The sequence below is a fragment of the Drosophila miranda genome, assembly GCF_003369915.1.
Source record: "Drosophila miranda strain MSH22 chromosome Y unlocalized genomic scaffold, D.miranda_PacBio2.1 Contig_Y1_pilon, whole genome shotgun sequence".
Taxonomy (NCBI): Eukaryota; Metazoa; Arthropoda; class Insecta; order Diptera; family Drosophilidae; genus Drosophila; species Drosophila miranda.
The window spans coordinates 28,969,595-28,995,486 of record NW_022881603.1 but is presented as its reverse complement, the minus strand read 5'-3'; the positions used below and the strand labels follow the sequence as shown (position 1 = coordinate 28,995,486).

At 47.1% G+C, this 25,892-nt stretch overlaps 7 protein-coding genes, 1 long non-coding RNA gene and 1 pseudogene across 8 annotated transcripts; 4 read left to right on the top strand and 5 right to left on the bottom strand.

Moving 5' to 3' along the window:
• Window positions 1-3,623: 3,623 nt before the first annotated feature.
• On the top strand, window positions 3,624-5,361 carry LOC117191237. The gene is made up of 2 exons (XR_004473978.1): window positions 3,624-5,156; window positions 5,254-5,361. It is a non-coding gene; the product is annotated as an uncharacterized LOC117191237 (long non-coding RNA).
• Window positions 5,266-9,661, bottom strand: LOC117191234 (annotated as a pseudogene).
• A 750-nt stretch (window positions 9,662-10,411) lies between these two features.
• Window positions 10,412-12,882, top strand: LOC108159351 (ATP-dependent RNA helicase DHX8). Its single transcript, XM_017292559.2, is given in 3 exon segments — window positions 10,412-12,187; window positions 12,253-12,480; window positions 12,483-12,882. Coding segments are annotated over 3 exon segments (2,199 nt in total). The 5' UTR covers window positions 10,412-10,533; the 3' UTR covers window positions 12,800-12,882.
• On the bottom strand, window positions 12,813-13,308 carry LOC117191236 (cytochrome c oxidase assembly factor 5-like). Its single transcript, XM_033396158.1, has 2 exons — window positions 12,994-13,308; window positions 12,813-12,921 (listed from the first exon to the last, which is right to left on the bottom strand). Exons 1-2 carry the CDS (start codon window positions 13,192-13,194, stop codon window positions 12,880-12,882), a joined length of 243 nt encoding a protein of 80 aa, XP_033252049.1. The 5' UTR covers window positions 13,195-13,308; the 3' UTR covers window positions 12,813-12,879.
• Window positions 13,309-15,211: 1,903 nt separating this feature from the next.
• Window positions 15,212-17,963, bottom strand: LOC117189948. The gene is made up of 2 exons (XM_033395030.1): window positions 17,592-17,963; window positions 15,212-16,256 (listed from the first exon to the last, which is right to left on the bottom strand). The coding sequence occupies exons 1-2, from the start codon at window positions 17,791-17,793 to the stop codon at window positions 15,232-15,234; spliced, it is 1,227 nt and encodes a 408-aa protein (XP_033250921.1). The 5' UTR covers window positions 17,794-17,963; the 3' UTR covers window positions 15,212-15,231.
• Window positions 17,964-20,431: 2,468 nt separating this feature from the next.
• LOC117189950 (transmembrane protein 39A-like) lies at window positions 20,432-22,057 on the top strand. Its single transcript, XM_033395032.1, has 4 exons — window positions 20,432-20,801; window positions 20,863-21,095; window positions 21,162-21,720; window positions 21,824-22,057. Exons 1-4 carry the CDS (start codon window positions 20,721-20,723, stop codon window positions 22,037-22,039), a joined length of 1,089 nt encoding a protein of 362 aa, XP_033250923.1. The 5' UTR covers window positions 20,432-20,720; the 3' UTR covers window positions 22,040-22,057.
• On the bottom strand, window positions 22,013-23,162 carry LOC117189953 (probable cysteine--tRNA ligase, mitochondrial). The gene is made up of 2 exons (XM_033395035.1): window positions 23,079-23,162; window positions 22,013-23,020 (listed from the first exon to the last, which is right to left on the bottom strand). Exons 1-2 carry the CDS (start codon window positions 23,087-23,089, stop codon window positions 22,531-22,533), a joined length of 501 nt encoding a protein of 166 aa, XP_033250926.1. The 5' UTR covers window positions 23,090-23,162; the 3' UTR covers window positions 22,013-22,530.
• A 53-nt stretch (window positions 23,163-23,215) lies between these two features.
• Window positions 23,216-24,199, top strand: LOC108159794 (GDP-fucose protein O-fucosyltransferase 1). The gene is made up of 2 exons (XM_017293356.2): window positions 23,216-23,379; window positions 23,444-24,199. The coding sequence occupies exons 1-2, from the start codon at window positions 23,262-23,264 to the stop codon at window positions 23,971-23,973; spliced, it is 648 nt and encodes a 215-aa protein (XP_017148845.2). The 5' UTR covers window positions 23,216-23,261; the 3' UTR covers window positions 23,974-24,199.
• LOC117189949 (eukaryotic translation initiation factor 3 subunit M-like) lies at window positions 24,121-25,698 on the bottom strand. Its single transcript, XM_033395031.1, has 3 exons — window positions 25,553-25,698; window positions 25,261-25,431; window positions 24,121-25,205 (listed from the first exon to the last, which is right to left on the bottom strand). The coding sequence occupies exons 1-3, from the start codon at window positions 25,595-25,597 to the stop codon at window positions 24,267-24,269; spliced, it is 1,155 nt and encodes a 384-aa protein (XP_033250922.1). The 5' UTR covers window positions 25,598-25,698; the 3' UTR covers window positions 24,121-24,266.
• Window positions 25,699-25,892: the final 194 nt, after the last annotated feature.

Here is a 25,892-nt window from a genome sequence, read left to right as displayed (position 1 = left end):
CTATCTTGGAAATTATGGATTCCTAGGGAACTCACCCAAGGTGCAATTTCGCGGGCCCATGATCCGCCCAATTCCGCTCACAGTGGAGTAGGGAAAACCATCGAAAAGATTAAAAGATATTTGTTTTGGCCAAAAATGAACAAGCAAATACGTGAGTATGTAACTCATTGTGAAGTGTGTCGTCACACCAAACACCCGAACACCGTGTTGAAACCACCCATGGGAAAACCAATGGTGTCTGATCGTCCGTTTCAAAAGCTTTATATGGATTTGCTGGGTCCATATCCCCGATCCAAGAAAGGGCATATTGGTTTACTTATTATCGTAGATCACTTCACAAAATTTCATTTCCTATGCCCCCTTAGGGTGTTTACTTCCAATCGGGTGTGCGATTACCTCGAAAATTATTTGTTCTGTACATTTGGAGACACCGAGGTGGTATTAACAGATAACGGATCTCAATTCGTTTCTGGAGCCTTTCAGGCTTTTCTAACCCGCTTTGGGATACAACATATTCGTACGGCGATATTTTCACCACAGGCGAATGCCAGTGAGAGACTCAATAGATCGGTGTTAGCAGCTATAAGAGCTTACATAAGCCGGGATCATTCCACTTGGGATACCAAATTACCGGAAATCAGTGCTGCTCTCAGGTCCAACATTCACCAAAGCACCGGGTACTCGCCCTATTTCCTAACCTTTGGACAAAATATGATTCTGAATGGCAAAGACTATGAGTTGCTTCGCCGCTTAAGACTCGCGAATCGGCAAAGAAAAAGGTGAAAGAGTCACATGAACAAAATGCTAGGCGATATAATCTACGCTGTCGGAAAGTAGAGTTTAAGGTTGGAGAGCCAGTACTTGCCCGCAATTTCTGCCAAAGCAATGCTATTAAAAAGTTCAATGCAAAGTTAGCGCCGGTTTTTATTTCAGCCGTGGTATCTAGACGAGTTGGCTCATCCTATTATCAACTGAAGAACGAACAGGGTAGAAACTTAGGAATATTTCACCTCAAAGACATACAAGTGAAACACTAGGCAACTGTCCCTTTTCCGTTTAGGCTTCGCCAGTTAAAACTAGCGCTTCCTCAACTGTGGTGTAGTGGCCAGTTGTGACTCTAGAACTTCAGAGAACAGCTTGGGAAGTACGGCCCTCGCGTTTAACATTAACTCTTCTCTTTACAAAAACAAGATAAGAGATCAATTACAAGAGAGCAGTAGTTAAAGCTTCCATTGAAGAGCTTAATGTCTAATTTAGAGAAGCAGCGTGGATCTGTGGGAGTTATGTTTTAAAGCTTTACTAGAAATCATACGATTACTCCGTTAGTCGTGGAAGCTATGTGTAAGCTTTGCTTAGCATCGTACGATTACTCCGTTATCTAGGGAAGCAAGGTGTAAGCTTTGTCTAAAATCGTACAACCCCGTTGGTTGTGGAAGGTAAAGTTCCGATCGTAAGGGCTAATGTAAGTAATAGAACTTCTGGCTAGATCATTGCTATAGTGAAGCTGTGCGAATTCGGATGTGTCTTTTTATACAAATATATATATCCAAGTGAATTTGAAAACGTTGTGCAATCAAACACGTGCCAAGTAAATTGAAGTTCTGGTGGACTGCATTATTCCTTTTGGATTAAGAAAAATAAAAGGGATTTGGACCTTACAATAGTGACACAGCTTTAACAGTCTCGTATCATAGGGCTGGAAATCTTACTACGTTCGACACTGGGAAAGAAAAACCAATTGACCCCCCTCCAAGAACGAGGTCGTCAGTCCATCGATTTCTTAGTAGATCTGGGAAAGACCTCGGATTTCCCAGGAACCAGCATCTACATAAACCAACGATAACTTCAACCAAATAAACCAGAAAGAGCCGTCCGAAGATATACTAGAGTGAAACCCGAAGTTATGTGGATGCATACTTGAGCTGAAGTACATTTTGGAGTAAGACGAGAAGAATGGTTTTCTTGCGAATTCGGAGAAACTAATATGCCGCACTCGTCACCCTTCTCGCTTATGAATTAAGCGCGCGGCTAAGGCTTTCGCATGTAGTTCTTCGCAGTGTGTGGAGTGGCTCTCAAACTGTGAAAATAAAACATTATTCTGCGGCGATCCACACTGCCGTTTAATAGTCGTCGTGTGAAAATGTACCAAAGTATTAGTTTTGAGTCTCGTCATGAGATTTTCCATTTATTAAAGATTAGGCTACGCACTAACTATTTTTGTATTGTATAGATTTAAAAAGAAAAAAACCAATAATGTATATAATTACCCATAATTAGAAATTAGCGCAAATGAAAACCACATTTTTTTTTTAAGATCAGCCGTTGAGTGGCAAATCGTCGTCGTACGGGTATGGAAATGGAAAGAAAATCGGTGTTTCATCCGAATTAGAAGTGAAGACCTGTATATTCATAATTTTTCTCCCTTCCTTAGAATATGTTCCTACGTCGCCCCTTGAGCTCAACGGACACGCCGGATAATTCGTATAAAGTATGAGTGAGTTACGAAACTTCCTTAAACGGAATTCTCGAGTATTTTCGAAATATATATCTGTCTTATAAAACTTCTATTCCGGTATATAAAACAACTATATCCGTGCCATAATTTAAAGCGGATCGGCTACTAATTTTTCTTTCACGTTTGCCTTCTAGTTATATAATTATCATATTTTTCTCTTCTTTCCAATTTAATTTCTTTTACGCCATATTCTCTACACATAAGTCCTATATACATATATACATATAACTAGGAATAACTTGCTACTATTTCCTCCTTCTTTATTTAATTACTTTATGCTAAGTTTATACTTATCTGGAAAACCATGAAGTCCAAACCCTTAAATTTTGAATTATTAAATAATAATTAGTAGATAATAATGGAACATTAAACCTTTCGTGTTTGTCCTGAGTAGAGCCTGAGGAAGTCCGATGATCAAATAGAGATGCGCTCGATTAGGGTTATGCTGTCGATTAAACGGCATACTAAAGGTAGGGAGGGTAGAGAAGGGGTCAAAGCCCCAAGAGCGACGGAATATAGCCTGACTATTTGTCGGTAGTCGATTAACCAGTTAGTTAAAATTCACATTCTTTTCTTTTTGATTTCTTTTGTATAGTTCCTTTTGAATATTAAATCAAGTGTACCTAAAACATCTTTGCGAATGTGTTCGTATAGCAGATAGGAGAGTAGGAAAGATCCCACGACATTCCGGCGAGCTAGTTAGAGCATAGCTAGAGGTACACGTTCCGAAATCCTGCTATACTATTGGTGTCTGACCGTCAAAAAAAGTATGTACAACCTCCATCCGTACATACAATCTCACACCTCTACGAATATGAATTTCTGGCACATTACAAGTAGACAAGTTATGACTGCACGGGTGTAAACAGAGATCTGTAACCCATTAATACGACAACAAAACACAAGTGGAGAAAACACTTCACAAATGCGGTCCTAAAATAAAACTAATGTAAGCATGTACTCAAATAGACACCCTCAGTAAAGTGTATCCTCTGCGTAGGTCTAACGATAATTATAGACTACCAAATTGTACCTCCTACCTCATTGTCAAATCACATATAAGGCTCTGATTTTAAGAATAAAATTTAGTTTGAATTTACAACTCAACTCGCAAATGTCTAGACTTTTCTTTTAAGGTCTTAACAAAGTCATTCCCAAAATATTTGAGTTTCCCTACGAACGAAATAGTTCTGTTCTGGCGATTATATGTTCAAGTTTTACCAGAACTCTGCGTCGAATATGAACAGCCACTAAATGCGAGGATAATGAGAAACAGAATTTGGAGAATCAATTGTATATTTGTTTTAAAGAAGTCTCTACTACACAGACTGTACTTTAAGCTGTGCCTGTGCCGAACTTCAAACCGAAGATCCTCTGTGAAGTAATCCAACAGTTGGACAATTGGAGAATAAATCTTCAACGGCATTGCGGCCATCAAGTTGGCCAAAGACAGACACAGGCCTCTGCTGTTGAACGAATTATGGCGAATGTGCAACAAACTTGCCAGAAAATTAGGTTAAACAGAAAAAATAGTAATCACCGAAACGCACATGGGGCCAGGCGGCCAGGACAGGACCGTTCCGCTGCCATGTGGCAACCGAATGTGGCTGCTGCTGCTGGCTGCTGTCTGCTGCCTTGCCCGCCGGTGGGTTTCTGGTCCAACAAATTGCCGCGAATTAAGACCGTCGCACAAAAACTATAAACAACAAAAATCCCCGGCAGGTGGTAGGACCAGGCCAGAGCCCGCCATCAGCAGCAGTTGAAGACATTTTTAAATCAGATTCGATTTGCGTCTTGGCATTTGGCGATTTACGGATCGGAGACTCTGGGAATCGGCCTGGGCTCTTCCTCCACTCCACATCATTTTCCAATTGCGTAAGCAGCTGAGCTGGGAAAATGTCCAAGAGAATAGCTGGCCTTCTGAGGCCAGCAATCAAGGGAATATATTTTAGAAAGTTAATTATTGATGATTGAACTGAAGGATTTCCCAGTTCTCTTTAGAGCAGTATCGTGTTCTGGCCGGATCAGGCCATCAGTTGGTTGGAGGAGCATTCCGCCAACCCCAGATGCTTTCCACAGTCGCACCTTGACTTTGAGAAGCAGCCTAGTCCCTGGTTCCTCAAGATATTGCAACTAACAAAAGGGTATTATAGTGTTGCAGCACGTGTGCCGCGACTTCAAACTGTTGTACATAATATATATATATAGACCCTAACTGAAGGAATGGGTTAAGTCTGTCTACATAGCCGCACATGAAAATACCAAGGAAATTCAAATACTTATATGTAATATATATAAACCCTGGGACTTCAATGAAATTCTAGCTTCAGCTACTCAAAAACAGACCACGTAATGCAATTCTAAGCAAAAATGCTATAGTTGGACAGCCGCTGGCTATGGTCGTGTGAACACACGTGCTTACATAACGTCAGCGCCCGCCCGTCGTTCTGTCGTGTCTTCCTTTGGCAGTGCAGTGGCTGAGGTTTTATACGAACGCACTTTGAGGACAAAACGGAAAAACGTTTTTCAACTTCCATGGAATTTTCGGTGATTGGATAATAATTTTCTCGCGCCGCCAGCGCTTCCTGTGCTCTCTTTCTCTCTCTCTCTCTGTAGGAGATCAAGGGGACAGGAACATAAGGTACATAATGTCGAGCCATGAATAAAGAAACCAAAAAGCAAGCTCAGGAATATGCAGAGGTCTGCAAATGCATGAAATGACACTTGACTCTTTACAGATTTTCCCGGAATTTTTGATAAGCGGCAAGTTTTTATTTTCTTAATGAATCTGTCAGTGTTCTGCTCAAGACTCGAGACGCACAAGTAAAATGTCCCAAAAGAACCTACATATATACATCCTTATTCTATACAGTAAATGTACATCTATACATGTGTACATATGCATTACAGAATGAAATATTAGCTGAATCTTAGGGGTAATTTTATTTCGATTTAAATAACATTTTGCAACAATCTACATGGGATGGGGGCTGAAAAGATTAATTCAAATTTAAAACTCTCTTTAAAAATGATTGGGGATCCGATCCTGGCTTACATATAAATTTATAAATTGTATGATTCCCTCTATATCTGCGATTCTTACTTCTGATTCTGCTTTGTAGGTGGCTGCAGCTTGACGACCTTCGAATCGGCGGAGGCCTGGCCAGAACTCAGCTTGGAGACAGAGGCTATGTTGACGACACGGCGGACGGCAGCGCCGCCAGTAGTAGTGGATGCTGGGGACGATCCGGCCGCACGGTTCGCAATCATCAGAACGGGGACCTGCCTGATCCCTGTGACAGACTTGATGCACACATTCCCAATGGACATCTTGCCGTCTGCGCCCACTGTTGTGACCTTGGGCTGCGTCCCTGGGCTGCCACTGTTGATCATCTGGAACTGTGGATACGTCTTGTTGCCTACGCTAATGATGACTTGACACTAGACACTAGGGATCCCGAGGAGGTGTCCAACAGAAGCGGACTGCCTGTGCTGCCGCTGGGTGTGGCACTCTTCGGAGTGCTGCTGAGAATACGTACGGGCACGCGTTGGCCAGTTGTCACTATATTGCTTATTGGCTTCATTTGATTCCGATTGAGATAGACCACCTTGTTTTGGCCAACAATTGTGGTGGTGGCTCCGCTCGGCGAGGTGGTGAACAGCTGCTGGATTCCCTTGTTGAGAACGATATTGTTGCCTACCTTGCTGGTGACGGGTGTGCTGCTTAACGGCATTGTCTTGGAGGCATTGGCCTCCGTTATGATCTTCTGACTGATGATGATTGGACTCTTGCTGTTGGGATTGCGACCGGGTGTGGCTGGCACTGTGGATTAGAATCTTCTGGTTAGAGCCGACCGCAAGAGCGTACATCCAAAAGCCCATACTCTCACCTATCTTCGGATCCTTCACCCCTTCGGGTATGTTCCCCTCATTGTCGGCAAACATAATTAGCATATCAATGATGCTCGACATGTCCACACCGGTTAACTGATTCTTGTTCAACTGCAGCATGGTCATGCCACTGGCATTCTTGAACACCGTATACTTTTGCTGCGGCGGGGTCGCTCCTGCTGCTCCTGCTGCTCCTGCTGCCGAGGAGGTAGCCACAAGTTTCGTTGTCTGTCCCGTCGAAGTCTTGAGAGTAAAGTACTGTTGCCCGCCCGAGGCAGGGCCCCCTAGAGTCTTCACAATGCTGCCAATGGTGCCCGTTGTGGAGGGCTTGTTCACCGTATAATTGATCAGTTTATTTTGCGGCGTCAGGGATTTGATCTGCACAAATTGGCTGGAGGGTATCATCTTGATTTTGGTGCCAGCTGCCAGGTTAACCGTCGTCGGTTGCGATTTGTAGGCCATATCAAATGCCCCTGCCACGGACGTGGTCACCTTGGGGTTGCCTGCGCCAGCAGCCACTCCAGCAGCTACTCCTACTCCTGCCACGGATCCACCTGATGCAGATGCAGTATCATCCCTGTCCATGCTATCATCTAGTAGGTATTCAATGGATTGATTTAGTGTGTATACGCTGAGAGCACCTTTGTTGTTGTTGTTGTTATTGTTGTTGTTTTGAATGCCAGAACCAGCTGGAGTGGCTGCATTCGGCAGTGGGCGTGTACGAGGTCTTCCAACTGGGGGGGGTAAAACTGTTAGTCGGTGAAATAGGGTTGCGGATCAAAAATAAACAGGGCATGCTGTTTGCACTTTGCATGGTTTTACCCTTTCGCTTGGGAGCAAATGGATCAACGAGGCGCGGTGCCTTCGGCCTGCGGACTGTTTGAGATAGTGGAGGTTTTGATTGATGATTTGGGGATTTATGATTTGATTTGGATTGGTTTGAGTTGAGTTGTTCAGGCGGGGGAGGTATTAGTAGTGGGATAGATGATCAGAACTCGAGGGTACTCACTGTGCGGCACAAACTTGCTTTTGGTGTTCGGCATTCCGCCCTCGTCCAATCCAACCTCCACTTTGCGCTTGCGATTCTGCTGGGCTCCTCCCTTCTCGAAGCCCAGGGCGTGCTGCTGATGCAGCCTGTTCTGGCCGCGCTGTGTGCCTTGGTTGTGCAGGGCCATGGGTACACGCGGACCCGGAGGATCCATCAGCGTTCTGTTCACAAACTCATAGATTTCGTCCTGCAAGCGGAATAAACCAATGAGAGTAGATTTGCACAGCCTTCGGTGCCCGACTTACCACCACCATGGCATCCACCATCGACTGGGTGACGCCCTCGATGCGTCTCTTGCTCTTGGGCACACGCAGGACATCGTCCGCACTGCCGACGACCACCAGCGAGGACTCCGATTGCATACGCTCGCGCAGCGACTCCATTTCCTCCTGGCTGCTCCGTGCCGAGTTCTGGCCAATCACAAACAGAATGGGCGTCTTGATGTCCAGGATGGGGCCATCGGGAGAGCCACGAGGACCACGCAATGTGCTGTAGGCGAAGCCCATGCAAACGACACACGCCAGGCTCTCCGAGAGGGCCACCTGAAGGGCAAGGGATGCGCCGGCATTGAAGCCGACAAGAATAATGCCACGATTGGGATTCTCGGAGCGCAGCTCGTTTATGCGGACACGTGTGAGGCACACAATGACTTCGGCCACCTGATCCAGATTGTGATTGGCAATCCGATCGTCTGCGGGTGGAAGGAACGTCAGGGGTAAAGGGTAAATGGTAAGGAAATCTCATATGAGGTGGATGCTCTTACTCGTATTGGGCATGGTGATCTGGACAACCTGGCAGATGGTAGCCAGCGAGCGATACCATTTGTGCATGCGCTCAGGCACATTGCTGCTGGCGGGCGTATTTGGCAGCACCACCATTATGGCATTGTGCGACAATTGACGATTCTTGGGCAGAATAGTTGGCTCCCATCGCTTCTTCATGACGGGGGCGAGCAGCTCCTGGTTATTGCTGAGCGGCCGACTGAAGAGCAGCTTGTCCATCAGGGTTGGCAGCTTAGTTTTCAGTGTTTGCATCATGTCCAGATAGGAGGCCATGTACGAGGGCGGCATGGACTGCATGAGCAGTGTGTGTAGCCATTGAGTGATGCGCTGATCCCAGGCAACGCTGCCCAAAGCCCGACGCATTCGCGATGCGGACTTGTCCACGCTCACACGACGATGGACAACCTCGTGCTGGCGCTTGTCGTTGGCCAGACGCGCCAACTGGTCCTGGTCGAGTATGCTGCATACCCTCTCGAACAGCGTCGTTTGGATAGGGCTCCAGGTAGATCTGAGGAGAGCAGAGAGGGTTAGACAATGGTCGTCCTCGATCTGCAGCTTTATACTCACTTATTTAGGCGTGCCACCCAGTCCTGATCATCGGAATTGGTGTTCTTCACATACTTGGAAATCCTGGCACACTCGTTCATCATCTCCTCGGCGGATATCTCGTCGTAGGGTGGCGCATGGGTCTGGTCTGGCTCCAGGTCCTGCTGCGGATATGTGTGGCAGCTGGTGCACTGCGGAGGATGGTTAACCAGGATGTGGCGAACCGGTTCCAGGCCATTGGACAACTCGGCACGTGACGTAGATTCACGAAGATTCACTGTGGGCCGAGATGGTGCTGGACTAAAGAGAAATAGACAGAGAGAGAGAGAGAGAGAGTGGAAATGCGATTAGTTGTGGCAGGGAAAAAAGGTCGCTGCGGCTGGGATTATGAAAACTACAAATATTACACGAATATAGGAAATGAACATTTAGGAAAGAGGATTTCTATGGATTTCATTACACTCTCTGTTGGCGTTGAGGGCGACGTTGTCATTATCACTGGTCCGGGGGTGATGTGAATCGGTTGTGTGGGGGATCTTATCGCAGCGGATGTTCCTGTGGGGGCCTTGGGCGGCGAACTCATTGTGATTGCTCCTGACATCGAGGCAGCACTGCCCAAGGACCCAGCGCTGACCACATTATACGCGGGTGTTCCGACCGCCGACGATTTATTTGTTTTCGCTGCTCCCGTCCCTGTCGTTGTGTGTGTGTGGGTGTGCTCTGTGACGATGTAGTCCGAACATCCGACTTTAGTCAAGAATTGGCTGGGACTGTATGTTATAATCGAGGATGGAGCCGGCTGGAGCTGCTTCTTCGGATTGTTGTTGCCGCTTTTGTTTACTGTTTGCTTCATCATTTTGTTGTCTGCCCGTGTCTGTACGTCTCGCGGATTGTTGTTGGTTTTGGTGCTACTTGCTGCGCTGCCTCAAATCGAACTGCTTCTTTTTCTACTTGGCTGTAGCACTCGCTGCGACGGGAAATAATTCAACTACTGCCCGACAACTGTTCGCCCAAAAGCCACTGTAGACCGACCCCACACAAAATTTCGCTTTGCACTTTCTTTAAGGTACTTTTATCCCTTTTCTTCCACAACTTCGACGTGTTTTCACAATTGGTTTGGTAAAATATGGCGTGCCCACGGCAAGAGATGCCGGACCCGCGGACTCGACTCTGATTCTATTGGCTCGGTCTGGCAGCACCAGGCAGCGCTTGAGACCCACCAAAGCATCAAATATTTGTGCAATTTCCGTATAGCTTCGAATTCATGCAAATATGTACCCGCACAGGCATCTAATGGAATCGGCGAAGTACGCGATTATATACTTACACCATTACTGGGCGTGGGAGATATGGGCGCTGTCATTTCCATTCTGGACTGCCGCGGCTGCTGTCCCTCTAGCGTTTTGTCTTCTGTAGCCACATTCTCCTCTACATTGCGGCCTTTTTGCACAAAATTGTTGAAACAGTCGAAGAACGAAGACATTACAAAGCTATAACTAGTTGATTTGTTTGTTACAACGTAAGTCAAAACATCAAAAAGCGAGCGTAAGGTCAAATAATCACGTACTATTTAAATGGGGCTGCCACTGTACGCACAAGTCAACTCTGTTTGCCAACCGTGCAGCCCAGGAACAGCTGATAGGTCGGCGTGCGTTGCATTTTGTTTGTGGTTTTTTGGTTGAAAAGAAAGCGTTCAATTGCAGTGAAAAGTTTGCAAAAGTCGAAATCGAAATCGTTAATGCTCTGCCGAGATGGGGGAGCTGCAGCAATTGGAGTATCTGTCGCTGGTCTCGAAGATCTGCACAGAGCTCGATAATCACTTGGGCATCAATGACAAGGACCTGGCCCAGTTCATCATCGATTTGGAGAACAAGAATCAATCGTACGATGCCTTCCGCAAGGCTCTGCTCGAGAACGGCGCCGAGTTTCCAGACTCCCTCGTCCAAAATCTGCAGCGCATCATCAACTTAATGCGGCCCAGTCGGCCGAGAGGCGGGAGCGAAGAGAATATCGGCTCTGGCAGCAGCAAAGATGACAAGAAATCGCAGCTGATGAAAATGTTCCCTGGCCTGGCCCTGCCCAACGATAAATACAGCCAGAGCGAGGGCCAGGACGAGGAAGCCAAGGAAAAGCATTCGGTTGGCAAAAAGACAGACCTGAGTGACGTGGACGCGGCCATGATGGGCAAGACCGATGATAAGAAAGAGATTAAGGAATCGAGAGAACGACCCCACAAGCGAAGGGAACGCAGCAGAAGTCGCGAGAAGGACAGGGATACTCGGAAGCGGAGCAGATCTCGCGAGGATAGGAATAGGGAGCGCCGCAGGAGCAAATCACGCGAGGACCGGCATAGGGAGCGTCGCAGGAGTAGATCTCGTGACAAAGAACGCCGCAGACGCAGCAGATCACGCGAGCATCGCGATCGGGAACGGGAACGCCGCCGAAGCAGGTCCCGCGACGATCGCGAGCGAGATCGTGGTCGCCGCAGGTCCAGCTCTCGAGACCGCCACGAGCGTCGACAACGCAGTCGGTCGCGCTCTGGCGACCGTGGCGATCGCCGCCAGGAGAAAATGCCGCCCCCCAGCACAGTGATGGCCGACGATCCCGAGGATGGCAAGATCTACTCCGGCAAGGTGGCCAACATTGTGCCCTTCGGGTGCTTTGTCCAGCTCTTCGGACTGCGCAAGCGCTGGGAGGGGCTGGTGCACATCTCGCAGCGGCGAGCCGAGGGCAGGGTCACCGACGTGACCGAAGTGGTGGTCCGCAATCAGACCGTGAGGGTCAAGGTGATGTCACTGACGGGTCAGAAAGTGTCGCTGTCCATGAAGGAGGTCGATCAGGAGTCGGGCAGGGACTTGAATCCCCTCTCGCACACCCCCGAGGATGATGACTCGCTGCGGGACCGCAATCCAGATGGTCCCTTCAGCAGCAGCACCTCCATGCTAAATCTGCAGGGCAACAGCCTGGACGGGGACGAGAACGAGTCAAGGAAGCGGGTTACCAGGATCTCCAGCCCTGGTACGACGACGAGGCGGACGAACGTTCCCTGTGGAGGTGCTGTACACAAAAGAGCCGGAAACAGACTATCTGGACGCCTCGCTGATCACAGTGATGCGCCCATCTCCCAGGCAGCTGCCAAGCAAAGGGCCGGCCATGCCGGACGCACGGGTCCGGGCAAAACCTATCGTCTGTAGACGGAGCGCGCCTACCGGCTGGGTCGGCGCATGGCCGAGTTCCCCCTGGAGCCGAATCTCTCGAAGATGCTTATCATGTCTGTGGCTCTGCAGTGCTCGGATGAGATCCTCACCATCGTCTCGATGCTGAGTGTCCAGAATGTGTTCTACAGGCCCAAGGACAAGCAGGCCCTAGCCGATCAGAAGAAGGCCAAGTTCAACCAGGCCGAGGGTAAGTCCCACCAATTCAATCAAATCGGATTATGCCTAACCCCAACCCAATATCTCTTTACACAGGCGATCATCTTACCCTCTTGGCCGTTTACAACAGCTGGAAGAACAACAAGTTCTCGAATGCCTGGTGCTACGAGAACTTTGTCCAGATCCGGACACTCAAACGGTCGCAGGACGTGAGGAAGCAGCTGCTGGGCATCATGGATAGGCATAAGCTGGATGTGGTATCGGCGGGCAAGAGCTCGGTGCGCATCCAGAAGGCCGTCTGCTCAGGCTTTTTCCGCAATGCGGCCAAAAGGATCCACAGGAGGGATACCGCACCCTGGTCGACTCGCAGGTGGTTTACATTCATCCATCTAGCGCTCTGTTCAATCGCAAGCCAGAGTGGGTGATCTATCACGAACTGGTGCAGACCACCAAGGAGTATATGCGCGAGGTGACCACCATCGATCCCAAGTGGCTGGGGGGGTTTGCCCCGTCCTTCTTCCGCTTCTCGGACCCCCCCAAGCTGAGCAAATTCAAGAAGAACCAGCGCCTGGAACCGCTCTACAACAAGTACGAGGAGCCGAACGCATGGCGCATATCGCGCGTGCGGCTGCGTCGCAACTAATTCAACCATTGTCCCATTTGTCCATTGTAGAATTATTTGTATTTTAAACACTTAGAAATATATCAAATTAAGTTTGAAGATCAGTAGCCTTTGCGTCCGCGAAAGCGTTGTCTGTTGTCCAGCTGAAATGGTGAGATGAATTAAGTCGGTTCCAAATTAAGCCACCCTTTCAAATGTCAGACGTCAGGACCTACCAGGGAGCGCTTGCATTCGTAGAAGGTGTTGCGGAGCACCTGGCACTCGGGCGGAACGTTGTTATCAATAAGGCACTGGCGCGGCGTTTTGCGGTCCACTCGACAGTAATCGCTCTCTAACAGGCACATTTTCAGGTCGGCACGCACTCCGGCACAGGCAGTTTCGTCGGCCAACTTTTCGTTGCCCTCGTAGCGCATCATTTTAGGCGTTGGCTAGAGGAACTTTATTTAAATTCTTTCAAAGTTACAAAACCAAATCCAGCTGAGATAACTGTGTTTGGCCCAGTGTTGCTAGACCATCAACAGTTGCCATTTTAGCTTTTTTAAGCTAAAAGCTTAAGCTTTTTTTAGCTTGAAAAATATATGAAAACTTCTAGCTTATTTCATTGGCTTTTTTTGGCTCCAAAAAATTTGGTACAAAACGTTATTATGTTTTTTTTTATTGTATTGTAATTTTTGTTAATTTTTATTGAGAAATCGGACATAAATCATATTTGTTGTTCGTATATTGGTATATTATCCTATTTTGTGTATAAATGTATGGTAATTTTTCGTTGAAAAATTTCTGTTTGCATATTTACATACAAAACCTTTTACATATGTACATAAACAAAATATCCACAATTTCTGGTTAAATTTCGACGAGTTTAAGGAGTGGCTACGCAATGTGCCAACTGGCCCCACAAAGTTATGCGAATTACGGCAGCATGCTGTCGCAAAAAAACATATTTCGTCCAATGCAAGCATGGCACAAACTAAAACGAGGGGGAACGTTGTGAGTTGCAGCGGACACCGCAACTCTACAGTTATACCCGATACTAAGTCAGTAGGAGAGAGAGCCACTCCGGCAGACTCCGCTAATTTGAACGACACGACAAAGAGTGCGTGCGAGGAGTGTGGATACCAAATTTGGTTGCTCTAGCTTTTATAGTCTCTGAGATCTAGGCGCTAATGTTTTACTCTAAGCAAAGCCGGCTATGCTACGTGTGTGTTAGAGAGAGACAGGGTGAGAAAAAATGAAATTGTTTTCTTGATGCTGGCTATAATAATAATACGATCTTATTCAAATTCTGCAGTCTAAAAGATATGGTCATTCTCTACGATTCTGCGTTTTTGGTTTTCTCGTATCGTCGAAGTTGTGGATGCCACAGATTTTCGCCCTTTGTGGGGGCGGAAGTGGGCGGGGCAAAGTTTTGAAATATTCTTGTAGCAGTGACATATCACAGAAACATCGTTGCTCTCGCTCTTATAGTCATTGAGCACTAGGCGCTGAAGGGGACGGACAGACGGACAGACAGACCCATCGACTCGGCTATTGATGCTGATCAAGAATATATATACTTTATGGGGTCGGAAACGATTCCTTCTGGACGTTACACACATCCACTTTTACCACAAATCTAATATACCCCAATACTCATTTTGAGTATCGGGTATAAAAATACTTTTAGGTAGAAAGTCCTCAAAAACAGAGGAGCAGGAGGCTGCAGTTTGTTTTTACTTTGCTGAGCACTCGGCCATAGAATAATTGTTCGCGAATAATATGCTCGACGGATTTGATTTTAGTGGACTGTATTTATTTTGTTCTTGTCCAGTTCGATGTCTATTTGGTACTGAGAAAATGCCGTCGCAGCGGCGGTAAGAATATGTGTGTATACAAATTTTCGTCTCTTCCATTCTCATCTTGTTCTCCTTTGCCGATGGTTCTTCGCTTAGCGATGGACTTGTTATACGTTCCTCAACATCCCGGCCCCCCCATCCAGATGCGGTATTGAGCTTGACAGCTCGAACCAGTTCGTCCTTTCCTGGATAGGCTTCTATAACTCTTGCGATGTGCCATGAAGCCGGTGGGCTGTTGGACTCCTTAACAATCACAACGTCTCCGATCGAGATATTCGGGTTTGACGTGGTCCACTTTGGACGCTGTTGAAGAGTGGTCAGGTACTCCTGATGCCATTGTTTCCAGAAGCCTTGGTACATGGACTGGATACTCTGCCAGTACCCCAATCGACCCACAGTAATGTGACCCAAGTCAGCCTCCGGTATAGTGGTGAATGGTCGTCCAATTAAGAAGTGAGCCGATGATAAATAGTTGACCTCAGTATCCGGTGTGTAGCATAGAGGACGTGAGTTGACCACTGCGCTGACTTGCGCAAGTAGGGTACGCATCTGCTCAAATGTAAGCATTGAGGTTCCGACGACTCGTCGAAGGTGCAGTTTAACAGATCGAACTGCCGATTACCATTTTCCACCCCAATGAGGTGAGCCAGGCGGAATGAATACCCATTGTATGCCGTCATCCGCCAGGGTATGAGTAACCAGATCGGTGTGTCGCTGTGACGCCAGTAGGGTTTGCATTTCATCAAGTGAGCGTTTCGCGCCGATGAAATTTGTGCCGTTGTCACTGTAGATTTTGGCACACTTGCCACGTAGAGATATGAAGCGCCGCAGTGCAGCCAGGAACGTTTCAGTGGTGAGATCCGTGGCAAGTTCCAAATGTATTGCCGATGTGACCAGGCAAACGAATAGGCATATATAGCCCTTGCTTATACGTGGTTTGCGAACCTTGCCATCCTTGAGAAGGATTGGCCCAGCATAGTCGCAACCGGTGTTGACAAATGGCAGTGCTTGTGTGATACGAATGCTGGGTAGATCAGCCATTCGTTGCTGTGATGTATGCTGTCTTTGTCGAAAGCATGCCAAACATTCGTGCGTGATTTTGCGTACGAGGTTACGTGCGCCAAATATCCAGAACCTTCGCCGAACAATTACGAAGAGTGCAGAAACACCAGGGTGGAGGTTGACCCGGTGCTCGTGTTCCAAGATCAGTTTCGTGATGCAATGAGTCTTTGGCAGCAAAACTGGATGTTTCGCCTCTTCTGGCAATTGAGAGTGATGCAATCGTCCGCCGACCCTGAGTAGATTGTCTTTGTCAATGATTGGTGACAGTTTCACAAGCTGCGATCGGCTCCGTAATGGCTTCTTGGCAAGTAGCAATTGGTAGTCATCTTGAAAGCAGGTTTGCGCGTAACGCAAACACAGAATCCGTGCAGTCCGTATCTCATGAAATGTTAGAGATTGGGAGCTCCTGTCCCGAGATGGATGTTTTGTGCGTTGGATGAAGCGAAGGACATAGCCAATAGTGTGCACCAGCTTCCACCAGGAGGAGACTCGGGCTATTAGTTCTTCCAGCGGATTATCCAATTGTGATTCGGCCAATGTAGACAAACAATTGGTTTTGACTTCGTTTTGTATGCCAGTTTCTTAAAGAGTAACGTAAAACTTTGAGTTGTTCAATTTTACCAAGAATTGATCGTTGTCACGTAGCCATGAAGGACCAGTCCACCACAGCCGAAAGTCGATGAGATCGGCAGCCATGAGGCCTCTGGACGCACAGTCAGCTGGGTTTGTTTTGGAGTCCACATGACGCCAAGCATGGCATGGAATGGAATCCAGAATTTCCGAGGTTCGATTCCCAACAAACGTTTTCAGCTGGGCTGGTGTATATGATAACCACGATAATACAATTGTAGAGTCGCACCATGCAAATACAGTTGTATCTTTGTGTCGTAATCCAGCCTTAATTGATCGTATGAGTTGGCTCAGAAGAAGTGCTCCGCAAAGCTCCAGGCGTGGCAAGGATTGCTGCTTGAGTGGAGCCACCCTTGTCTTTGCAGCCACTAAAAATACGGACACAGAGCCGTCGTCGTGTATTACTCTGCTGTAAACTACAGCCGCGTATGCCTTGATAGAAGCATCGGAGAATCCGTGCAACTCGATGTTGTCTGCGTAGTTGACAACCAAACGTGGTAGTTGAAACTGCTGCAATGTGTCGAGGTCAGCGCGCCACTTCAGCCAATTGTCCGCCAGTTTTGTTGGAAGTGGATCATCCCAATCCAGATTGAGTAACCATAGTCGCAGAAAAAGAATCTTGAACTGAACCACGACGGGTGCCAAGAGTCCAAGTGGGTCGAATATCCGTGAAACATCGGACAAGACTTGTCTTTTTGTGCAGTTAGGATTTGCAGATAGACCCACATTGTATGTTAGCGTGTCCTTTCCAGGATGCCAGTAGAGTCCCAGAACCTTTACTGGTGACCATTGAGTTGGTTGTGTGTAGGCGTCGGTATCCTCCTCTGCTATGCCTTTGGTATTGGATACCCATTTCCCGAGCTCTAGCTTGGCGCAGGACATTAGTTGTATAAGTTCGTTCCGGTTCCGCAGTAGCTCATCCTCACTGTTTGATCCAGTAAGAACATCGTCAACGTAGAAATCTTCCAGTAGGATTTTTGCAGCATTCGGAAATTCATGATGATGATCCGAAGCCAGTTGTTGCAACACCCGAACCGCTAGGAATGGCGCACATGAAGTTCCGTAGGTGACGGTACATAGTTGAAAGTGTTTGATTGGATCGGTTGGATCTTCCCTCCAAACGATTCTCTGAAAATCTCGATGCTTATTGCAGACCCATATTTGGCGGAACATTTTCACAATATCCGCTGAGAATACGAATTTGTACATTCTGAAGCGCAGGCACACAGCAAACAGATCGCGTTGAATGCTCGGCCCTGTAAAGAGAGTGTCGTTCAAAGTCTTACCATTGGCGTCGCGGAATGACCCGTCGAAAACTACTCGGAGTTTTCGACCCAACACAGGGTGGTGTGGCATGTAGAAATGTTGCCCAGAGGTGATTTCTTCCGTTGGCAGTTGTCGCATGTGTCCCAAAGTCTGATATTCTCGCATGAAATGTATGTATTGTACTTGTAGCTGCTCATTCTGTTGCAAGCGACGTTCAACCATTTTGAAACGCTGTAGAGCTCCTTGTAGAGTATCTCCAAATTCCGGGTGTGTGGTGTGGAATGGAAGCTCCACGATATACTTCCCATTTGCATCGCGAGTGTGTGTGGTGAGAAAGTGTTTCTCGACCTGTTCATCTTCGGGTTCAAGTTTGGTCGGGCAGTCGACGTTCTCCAGGTCCCAAAACTTCTGGAGCGAAGCATCTATATCCAATGTTGTTGTTAGTGAAAATGCGTTGCTTGCTTGGGGTGTCATGAGTGCCGTAATAACCCATCCAAAAATTGATGAAATGGCGATAAGATTGCCCTTGCTGTCATACTTCTTCCTTCCTGTAAATGTAGACCATACGTGTTCGCTACCCAATAGTATGTCAATTGGTGCGTTTGTGCAGAAGTGTGTGTCAGCCAATTGAAGATCACTAAACACATCGAGTGCCGATGCATCAATGTTTTGCCTTCGCATTGATGAAGTGATTCTGCCAAGTACATGGGCGTTTACAGTCAAATAATCCTCAGAAATTCGGGACTTGATGTGAAGTGTGCTGAATCCCCTTGTGGTGTCGGCTTTTACTGAAGATATTCCCGAAACAAGGATGCGTGACTGTGACCGTGCCAATCCAAGAGCGTGAATGCAACGTTCCGGTATATACGAGAGTTCTGAGCCAGTATCCAATAAGAGGCGACATGTTATGTAGTCCCCATTTGCGTTTTTAACATAAACCATGGCCGTGGGTAATGTGCTTCTGTTCAATCCTTTTGCTTGAGTAGATTGTGCAGTGCCTTGCGCACATACAATCGATGGTGTGCCCTCTGCTTGGGCAATGTGACTTGAAGTCAACGAAGTGTTATAATGCGCGTTTGAATTGCTCTGATTATCCCCTTTTGTTTGCGCAAAGGTCCCGATAATACCCGATGTAGTATCTGGTAAATGGAGTAGTGAATGGTGATGACCTTTGCATTGTTTACATGTGTATTTTGATTTACACTTGTTGCTCAAATGACCAGGCTTCAAACAGTTATAGCATAGATTTTTATCTTTTACAAAAGAGCGCCTTTGCAAACCTGTCATTTCCAAAAATTGTGGACAGCCATACAGAATGTGTTGTGTCGAATGGCATTTGGTGCAGTTGCTGCCTTCAACTGCCACCATCGAGAGTGTGATTCTTTTTGATTTGTCCCCGTGAGTTACTGTTTTCCCTTCAGACGCAGGCTCCACTTTGCTTAGTTCCAATTCCTCGCAACGAGCATCCAAGAACTTGAAGAAGTCGTCGAGAGTGGGTGAGTCTTTATTCAAACTGCGTTCAATCCACCTGCGCCTCGTGTCGGCATCAAGTTTTTCCAGTGCTAGATATATAATCCAACAGTCGCGTCCCGTTTGATTTACGGCGTCCAGACCACGTACAATTTCGTTTGCACCGTCGGACACTTTACGCAAAATCGCCGCATCAATTTTAGTAGTTTAAATTGTTCCAAAAACGAGTTTACGATATGCCTCGGCCGATTGTACCTTTCCTTGAGACGCTCCCATGCAGTGTTGTAAGCAGTGTCCGTGATCGCCAAATGTCGTACCAAGTTGGCAGCCTCATCGATGAGTAGTGTTTTCAAATGATGAAACTTCTGTGTGTTCGTCAAATGCTGCTTGCTATGAATTGTACTTTCATAGATATCCTGAAATGCTGGCCACTCTGTGTAGCTGCCAGCGAACCGTTTGATTTGAATTTTTGGCAATTCGCTCTGTATTGGTGTGACCGCACCAACTGCAGAATTCGAATTTACCGCGCCTCTAAACTCGACGCTCTCGCTCTCTCCAGCAGCACGCATAGACATGTTCGTCGTGTTCTGGTTTGCAGCTAACTGTTCAAATAGCTGTTTTTGCTGTTGTAGCAGGCTGAGTACTGCGTCGTTGTTTAGATGAAACTCTCTGCTGCCATCCCCTTTGATCGTTGCAGTTGTAGTTGGTTGTACTAACCCCTTTTTCTCCAAAATCATTGCATGTGCCAATAGATACTTTTCCTCGTAGAGTGCATTGTCTTCCTCTGGATCCCCATACCCATCCACGTGTTCGAGAAGGGCTATGGAATCTCCAAGTTGTGAGAACTCTTCCAAGCCGATTGGAGCAGTTTCATTCGTGAGGTGACCTGCGCCGTTGTAGTTGGTTCCTCCCGTTCAGCCCAAGCCAATTCGCGAGTGATAATGGCCTAGAGTCTGCCACGGGCTTTTACCAATGCCTTTAATTGTTCCATTGTAAACAATTTTCAATGAACACCAAAGCACACAAAACTGTTCAAGAATCCGGCTCGAAGGACCAAAGAATGTTCGCGAATAATATGCTCGACGGATTTGATTTTAGTGGACTGTATTTATTTTGTTCTTGTCCAGTTCGATGTCTATTTGGTACTGAGAAAATGCCGTCGCAGCGGCGGTAAGAATATGTGTGTATACAAATTTTCGTCTCTTCCATTCTCATCTTGTTCTCCTTTGCCGATGGTTCTTCGCTTAGCGATGGACTTGTTATACGTTGCTCAACAATAATGAAGTGGAAAAAACCATGTCATTACTTTAATAAAAAATTTAAAAAAAAGTATATCAATAAAATTCAACTGTCCATTATTTTGATGTTTTTATGGTTCGATTATTTTTAGGTTTTTTTTTACTTGTTTTCCAGCCGCACAAAAACATTGAATACTTGAAATTGTTTAAATGTAGTTGCAAGTCCTAGGGAACACAATTGGCTAACTTAAAATGGCTTATGAAGAGCGCAGCAGTGACGGCAGCAGCTCCAGCGAAGCCCAGGACGTCTACGCGAACATGATTGGCGGCAAAACGCCACCGGCCCAGACGCCGGGCAGCACCATGCCCAAACATGTACCATTTCCGGAACACTCCACCACATCCGAGTGGCTAAGCGGGCTGATAACGTGAGCCTTTACTATGGGAGCAGTCATTGTGCAGTTCATAAACATATATCGCACAAACTGGTGGCTGTCCCAAAGTCACACAAGGCACATGGTGGTTGGCTTCGCCAAAGTTTTACATGCATAGATGTCTATAGAGCCTTTGCTTTTTCTTCCAGAACATAGAGCTAATCGATCCGTATTTACGATATCTGATACTCATAGTCAATACGCGAAGGCTGGTATACTGTGTTCTGCTGGCCAAAGTGAAGACAAACGAGAAGACGCAACATATAATACGCACGGCCATCAAGTACACATTTGGTGGCTTGGTGCAGCTGGGCTTGGGTTTGTGTGCTCTGAAACTGTATCAGAAGCACAGCTACGTATTGCTGCTCTTCCTGACCTATCCGTAAGCATTCCTAAAATTCGTATCTGATCCGTAAATGATATCACAATGGAGTCTACCTCTCCACAGAGTGATCATCTATCTGCTCATCTTTGGCTTCCAACTGGAGCCATTTCTGCGAACCCGCTTCGAGCTGCCCGGTGTCTACATAAACGACATGCCTGTCCACAGCTGCACTACCAACGCCGTACGCATCGAGGAGATCGAGACGCTGCGGCACGACTTCAACAAACGGTTCAAACAGCTCATATTCACCTCAATGCTCAATGCCTACTACAGCGGTCTGGTGCCATGTTGTCTGGCCGTGAATGTCAACTACTACGTGATGCAGGCCGCACAGCATTGCATCATTGTGTGTCTGGGGGCGTTTAGTTTATGCGCCGCATACCTGTATCCCGCCAGGTACAGCGAAATTTTGCACAGAGCCACCTTGCACTTGGGCTGCTGGCAGCGAATCGACCGGGACCCGGCGCCATCGCAACTAATTGTGGCCGCTAGTGCGTTCGCCTGGTCGAAATTTACGGCCTACGGTCATGGCATTGTGGTTAAGCACAACGGAGGACTCTATCGCAGCCTGGGACTGGTGACGGTGGCCACACCCGGAAATGCCAGCCATGTGCGCTTCTATGTGAGTGTGGACCGAGACACCCACGCATGGACTACATATTCTGATAATCTCTCTCCCCAAAAACTATCCCACTGTCATTTACTCGACGCTTGCCACTCTGCAGGCAGCCATATTGCTGGTGGAGATCGCCTCTCTTAGTCCGGCCACCATCGAGTGGCACTTTGTGCTGTCCATCAGCTTTGTGGCATTCACCAGCATGGAAGCATTCTTCAAGCTAGTCCGAGACTATCTCATAACCAAGGATCTGTACAAGGCTGAGCATGGCAGCACCCCACCCGAACGACCATTCAAATTGAGTCTCAGATTTGAATTTATGTAATAATAACCATGACGTAGACACAACACTCTCATTTCCATTTTGGTTTTCATTTGGCACAGCCAAATGCTTTCACTGTTTGCTTTCACTGGCGGCGGCTCGTGAAGCGTAGACCCAAGAGCTGCCTTCTTTATGGTCACGTATTTGGATTCCATGCTGTTCCAGCAGGTTGCTATCTCCTGTGAAAGGCTCTCCGTCTCGGCCAGTTTGGTAATGCCAAAAGTTAGCATGGCCGCCAGCATGAAACTCCAGTTTGTGCCCGAAAAAGAATCCGGCAATGGCACTGCATTCAATGTGCCAGCCGGGGCGACCCTCTCCACCCCAAGGAGCCGCCCAACTGGGCTCATCAGCCTCCTTCTTGGTTTTCCAAAGAGCAAAGTCCGCACTGTTGTGCTTAAACAGATCCGACTTCTCTTCGGTGCTCATGCCCAGCCTCTGCAGTTTGCCATAGTGTGGGTACTTGGACACGTCAAAGTAAACAGAATTGTCCTCCGTCACGTAGGCATGCGAATCGTTGATGAGCTCTTCTCCGGTGGCTGGACGTTGAGACGCAGCATGTCCTGTTTAAACTCGGCTTCATAGGTACGGGCCATTCCCAGCCAATCGCAGCCGGAATCGCGGGCTTTCCTAATGATTTTGTCGTCCACATCTGTAATATTCATGGCAGTGACGAGATTTATATTGAAATAGTTCCGTAGAATGCGTTGAACGATGTCCACCTTCACATAGGTGCTGGCATAGCCTAGATGGGCAGAGTCGTAGACTGTTGGGCCGCATGTGTACCAGGTGACCATGTTCGGGTTACGTAGTATCAGGGGAACTTTCCGGCGCATTCCATTGTTGTAGACTCTTATGTCCGTATGCTGGCCCATGGGCTTGTGCCAGTGGTACGGCGGCGGCTCTGTGGGGCTCTCGATGAAGTTTCGTCGGCAGGACTGAAAGTTCCGCCAGGACCAGTGTCTGAGGAGCACCTTTTTGCTGTAACTGCGAAGACACTGAGGTATTAGTATTGGCCAACTGGCAGGGTAGCTATCTTACTTACTGACTCAACATTTTTCTATTCGTCCCAATTTTTTACAAATTTTAAATATCTAAATGAATTTTTAACAATAACAGCAATCAACAATTGACTGGATTGACGAAGGTTGCCAGACCATGTCAATACAGTCGCTTAGCGCGTGGATCTGCGATCCAGTCTGAATTGGATGAAGACGAAGCCGGCAGAATGCAGTGGCTTAAATTAAAGTTCCCTTTTATTTATTTAATTTGCACTGTAACAGCCGCAGCATGGGCCAATTTGGAGCGCGACCCCAACGGCTATCTCACTTACTGTCCCTGCCTGGGTAAGTCTGGCGTTGGATCTTTGTTGGATCTGTATTCAAGTACAGTATTGATACTCCCCCTTAGGGCGCTTTGGCAACCAAGCTGACCATTTTCTCGGCTCATTGGCCTTTGCAAAGGGTCTGAATCGCACCCTTATTCTACCACCATGGGTGGAGTATCGCAAGGGTGAAATGCGCTCCCGACAGGTGCCCTTCAATACGTACTTTGACGTGGATCCGCTCAAGGATTACCATCGGGTCATACTGATGTCGGACTTTATGTGGCATCTGGCGGACGACATCTGGCCGGAATCGGAGCGTGTGTCCTTCTGCTACATAGTGCGACAACTGAAGAGGACCATCAAAAATGTGCGCCAGACGCAGCCCAACAATGAGATCAAATCCGTATTTGTGGCATCCGATGCTAATCACATGATCGGAGAGCTAAATGCGGCGCTCAGCCGCATGGGCATCTCCGTGCACAGGTTGCCCGAAGATGATCCTTATTTAGAGTTGGCCATTTTGGGGCAATCGAATCAGTTTATTGGAAACTGTATCTCATCGTATAGCGCATTTGTGAAACGTGAGAGGGACTCTAACGGCTTTCCATCCTAATTTTGATCCTTCCCCAAGGAGAAGGACCGCCAGCAGTCCAAGGCGCATGAGGAGCTATAAATCTCCTGGAGAAATCTCAGCTTAAACGCAATCCAGACAAACGAGGACCTACTGTAGTGACGCATTTAACGAGAAATGGCTTTTACGTTCGATTTACTTAGAAATTTATTCAAGCTTTCTACGCATTCTTGAAAATAATTTAGTTTGTAATTCAAACGCCCCGAAATATTTGTTTTTTCTTGGCCAATCATTTCGATTATGTTTCGTTTTTATGTACCATTTATGACGGCTGTCTAGTGTATCAGCTTTTGTGTTCGGGCCAGATCCAATTGCGCGGATGAAACATTTGTGAGACCATCACGGACTGAGCTCAGGTTCTCCTTCCAGGCCTGCAATAAGTCCCGCAGCTGTTCCCATTGCGGTGCGCCAAATGTACGATGCATGGTCGATGAAATGTGTACCTTGCGGTTGGCCTGATCCAAGCGAGCACGCACCAGTTTCGTCTTGAGCACGTGGATGACGAAGGGTTCCACTTCATCTTCGGTGATTTGCAGCTCCTTGGTCAGGGTATCGAAGGTCATTTCTGGATTGCTCTCGGCCAACTGCATGAACGTCAGCAGGCGAATCTTCTTCATGTTCTGTTCGTGGTTTAATCCCTGAGAGTTGACAAACTCCTTGTGATCCTCGTAGAACTGAACGTACGATGGCAATTTGTCAGAGACAAAAATGGAAAGCAAATCGTGGATGAGATCGCCCTCCAAGAAGCGCACTGGCTTCAACGCTAGCAACGGATCCAGTAGGAATGTATTGGGATCGGCCAGGGCGGTGACAATGCACTTCATGGCATCCTCGCGTGCCACACAGGCATTGTCAGCCGTATATGTGCCCAGCAGCTCAATCATTACCTTGGAAGAGAGCTCCATGTTAGTATCCTTGGTGACATCATGGAGCAGGCGGTACAACTTCTGCATTTGTTCAGAGGATGGCGGGCAATTGGCAAACTGAGTTTTTAGCTGATCCACTCCAGTGAAGACTTCCAAAACCTGTTCGCATTGCTTGGCCACCTGCACCAGATGGTAGTAGACATGGTAGCGCAAGGGTGAGGCCGTGTCCAGATTGTTGAACAGACGCCACAGCGACTGCAAGCACACCTTGCCCAGCGGCTGGTTCGGCGCCTTGGTCATCTTTTCGCAGTACGCCAACACAATGTTCTCTCCGCGGTCCAGGGGGATCTACAAATCAGAAGTAATTAAAACCTGCATCTTGAATTCTCTGATGCTTACTCACCGTTATCATTATGGACACTATGCTATTGAAGATGCGAGAAGGCTCTCCATCTTTGAAGCAAACATCGCAGACGCCAATGATTTTGTGCAAATCATCTTCAACGCCTTTGTTGGATTTCTCAGATGAGATTTCGGCTCCCAACTTCTTGAAATACTTGCGCAGCTCTTGCACCTATTGCGAATATGTTTAAATATTAGCTTCCAGTTTGTTTTGCACCCTTTCGGGACAACATAACCTCAAATTCGGTTTAGTCCGTCGAAAACGGGACACATAGCTGTCACTCAAACTTTACCTGCTCGTCCAAGGAAAGGTCAATAAAAACCGGATGCGAAGTCATATATCTAATAATTGTATTCCAATTTATTGAATCAAATCTTGTTGAAAATAACACGCACGCACACACTTCGGTGCTATGACAGTGGAAAAGGAAAGAGAGCTAACAGTGATGCCAAAGTGGCGTTATTCTGGCTGCTTTCCGGCTGCAGGCCAGCGCCAGCAGATATTAAGAATATAACGCAAAAAAGTTATAACTTTCCTAGCATCAATTCGAAAATAGATCTTCTACATCTAATTGAATTTTAAATGTATGGTTCCAAGTCAAAGATATATGGAATTTTTTTCGACGTATCTCT

What these genes read in the sequence shown, in the direction of transcription:
- LOC117189949 (XM_033395031.1), bottom strand. Translation starts at nt 25,597, where the DNA reads ATGACTTCGCATCCGGTTTTTATTGACCTTTCCTTGGACGAGCAG. An exon ending in ACCTTTCCTTGGACGAGCAG is followed by an intron (nt 25,432 to 25,552) that starts GTAAAGTTTGAG and finishes TATTCGCAATAG; the next exon opens with GTGCAAGAGCTGCGCAAGTA. An exon ending in TAGTGTCCATAATGATAACG is followed by an intron (nt 25,206 to 25,260) that starts GTGAGTAAGCAT and finishes TCTGATTTGTAG; the next exon opens with ATCCCCCTGGACCGCGGAGA.
- LOC117191236 (XM_033396158.1), bottom strand. Translation starts at nt 13,194, where the DNA reads ATGATGCGCTACGAGGGCAACGAAAAGTTGGCCGACGAAACTGCCTGT. An exon ending in ACGAATGCAAGCGCTCCCTG is followed by an intron (nt 12,922 to 12,993) that starts GTAGGTCCTGAC and finishes TCACCATTTCAG; the next exon opens with CTGGACAACAGACAACGCTT.
- LOC117189948 (XM_033395030.1), bottom strand. Translation starts at nt 17,793, where the DNA reads ATGGTTGAACGTCGCTTGCAACAGAATGAGCAGCTACAAGTACAATAC. An exon ending in GTCATTCCGCGACGCCAATG is followed by an intron (nt 16,257 to 17,591) that starts GTAAGACTTTGA and finishes TTACTCTTTAAG; the next exon opens with AAACTGGCATACAAAACGAA.
- LOC108159794 (XM_017293356.2), top strand. Translation starts at nt 23,262, where the DNA reads ATGCAGTGGCTTAAATTAAAGTTCCCTTTTATTTATTTAATTTGCACT. An exon ending in CACTTACTGTCCCTGCCTGG is followed by an intron (nt 23,380 to 23,443) that starts GTAAGTCTGGCG and finishes ACTCCCCCTTAG; the next exon opens with GGCGCTTTGGCAACCAAGCT.
- LOC117189950 (XM_033395032.1), top strand. Translation starts at nt 20,721, where the DNA reads ATGGGAGCAGTCATTGTGCAGTTCATAAACATATATCGCACAAACTGG. An exon ending in GTCACACAAGGCACATGGTG is followed by an intron (nt 20,802 to 20,862) that starts GTTGGCTTCGCC and finishes TTTTTCTTCCAG; the next exon opens with AACATAGAGCTAATCGATCC. An exon ending in CTGCTCTTCCTGACCTATCC is followed by an intron (nt 21,096 to 21,161) that starts GTAAGCATTCCT and finishes ACCTCTCCACAG; the next exon opens with AGTGATCATCTATCTGCTCA.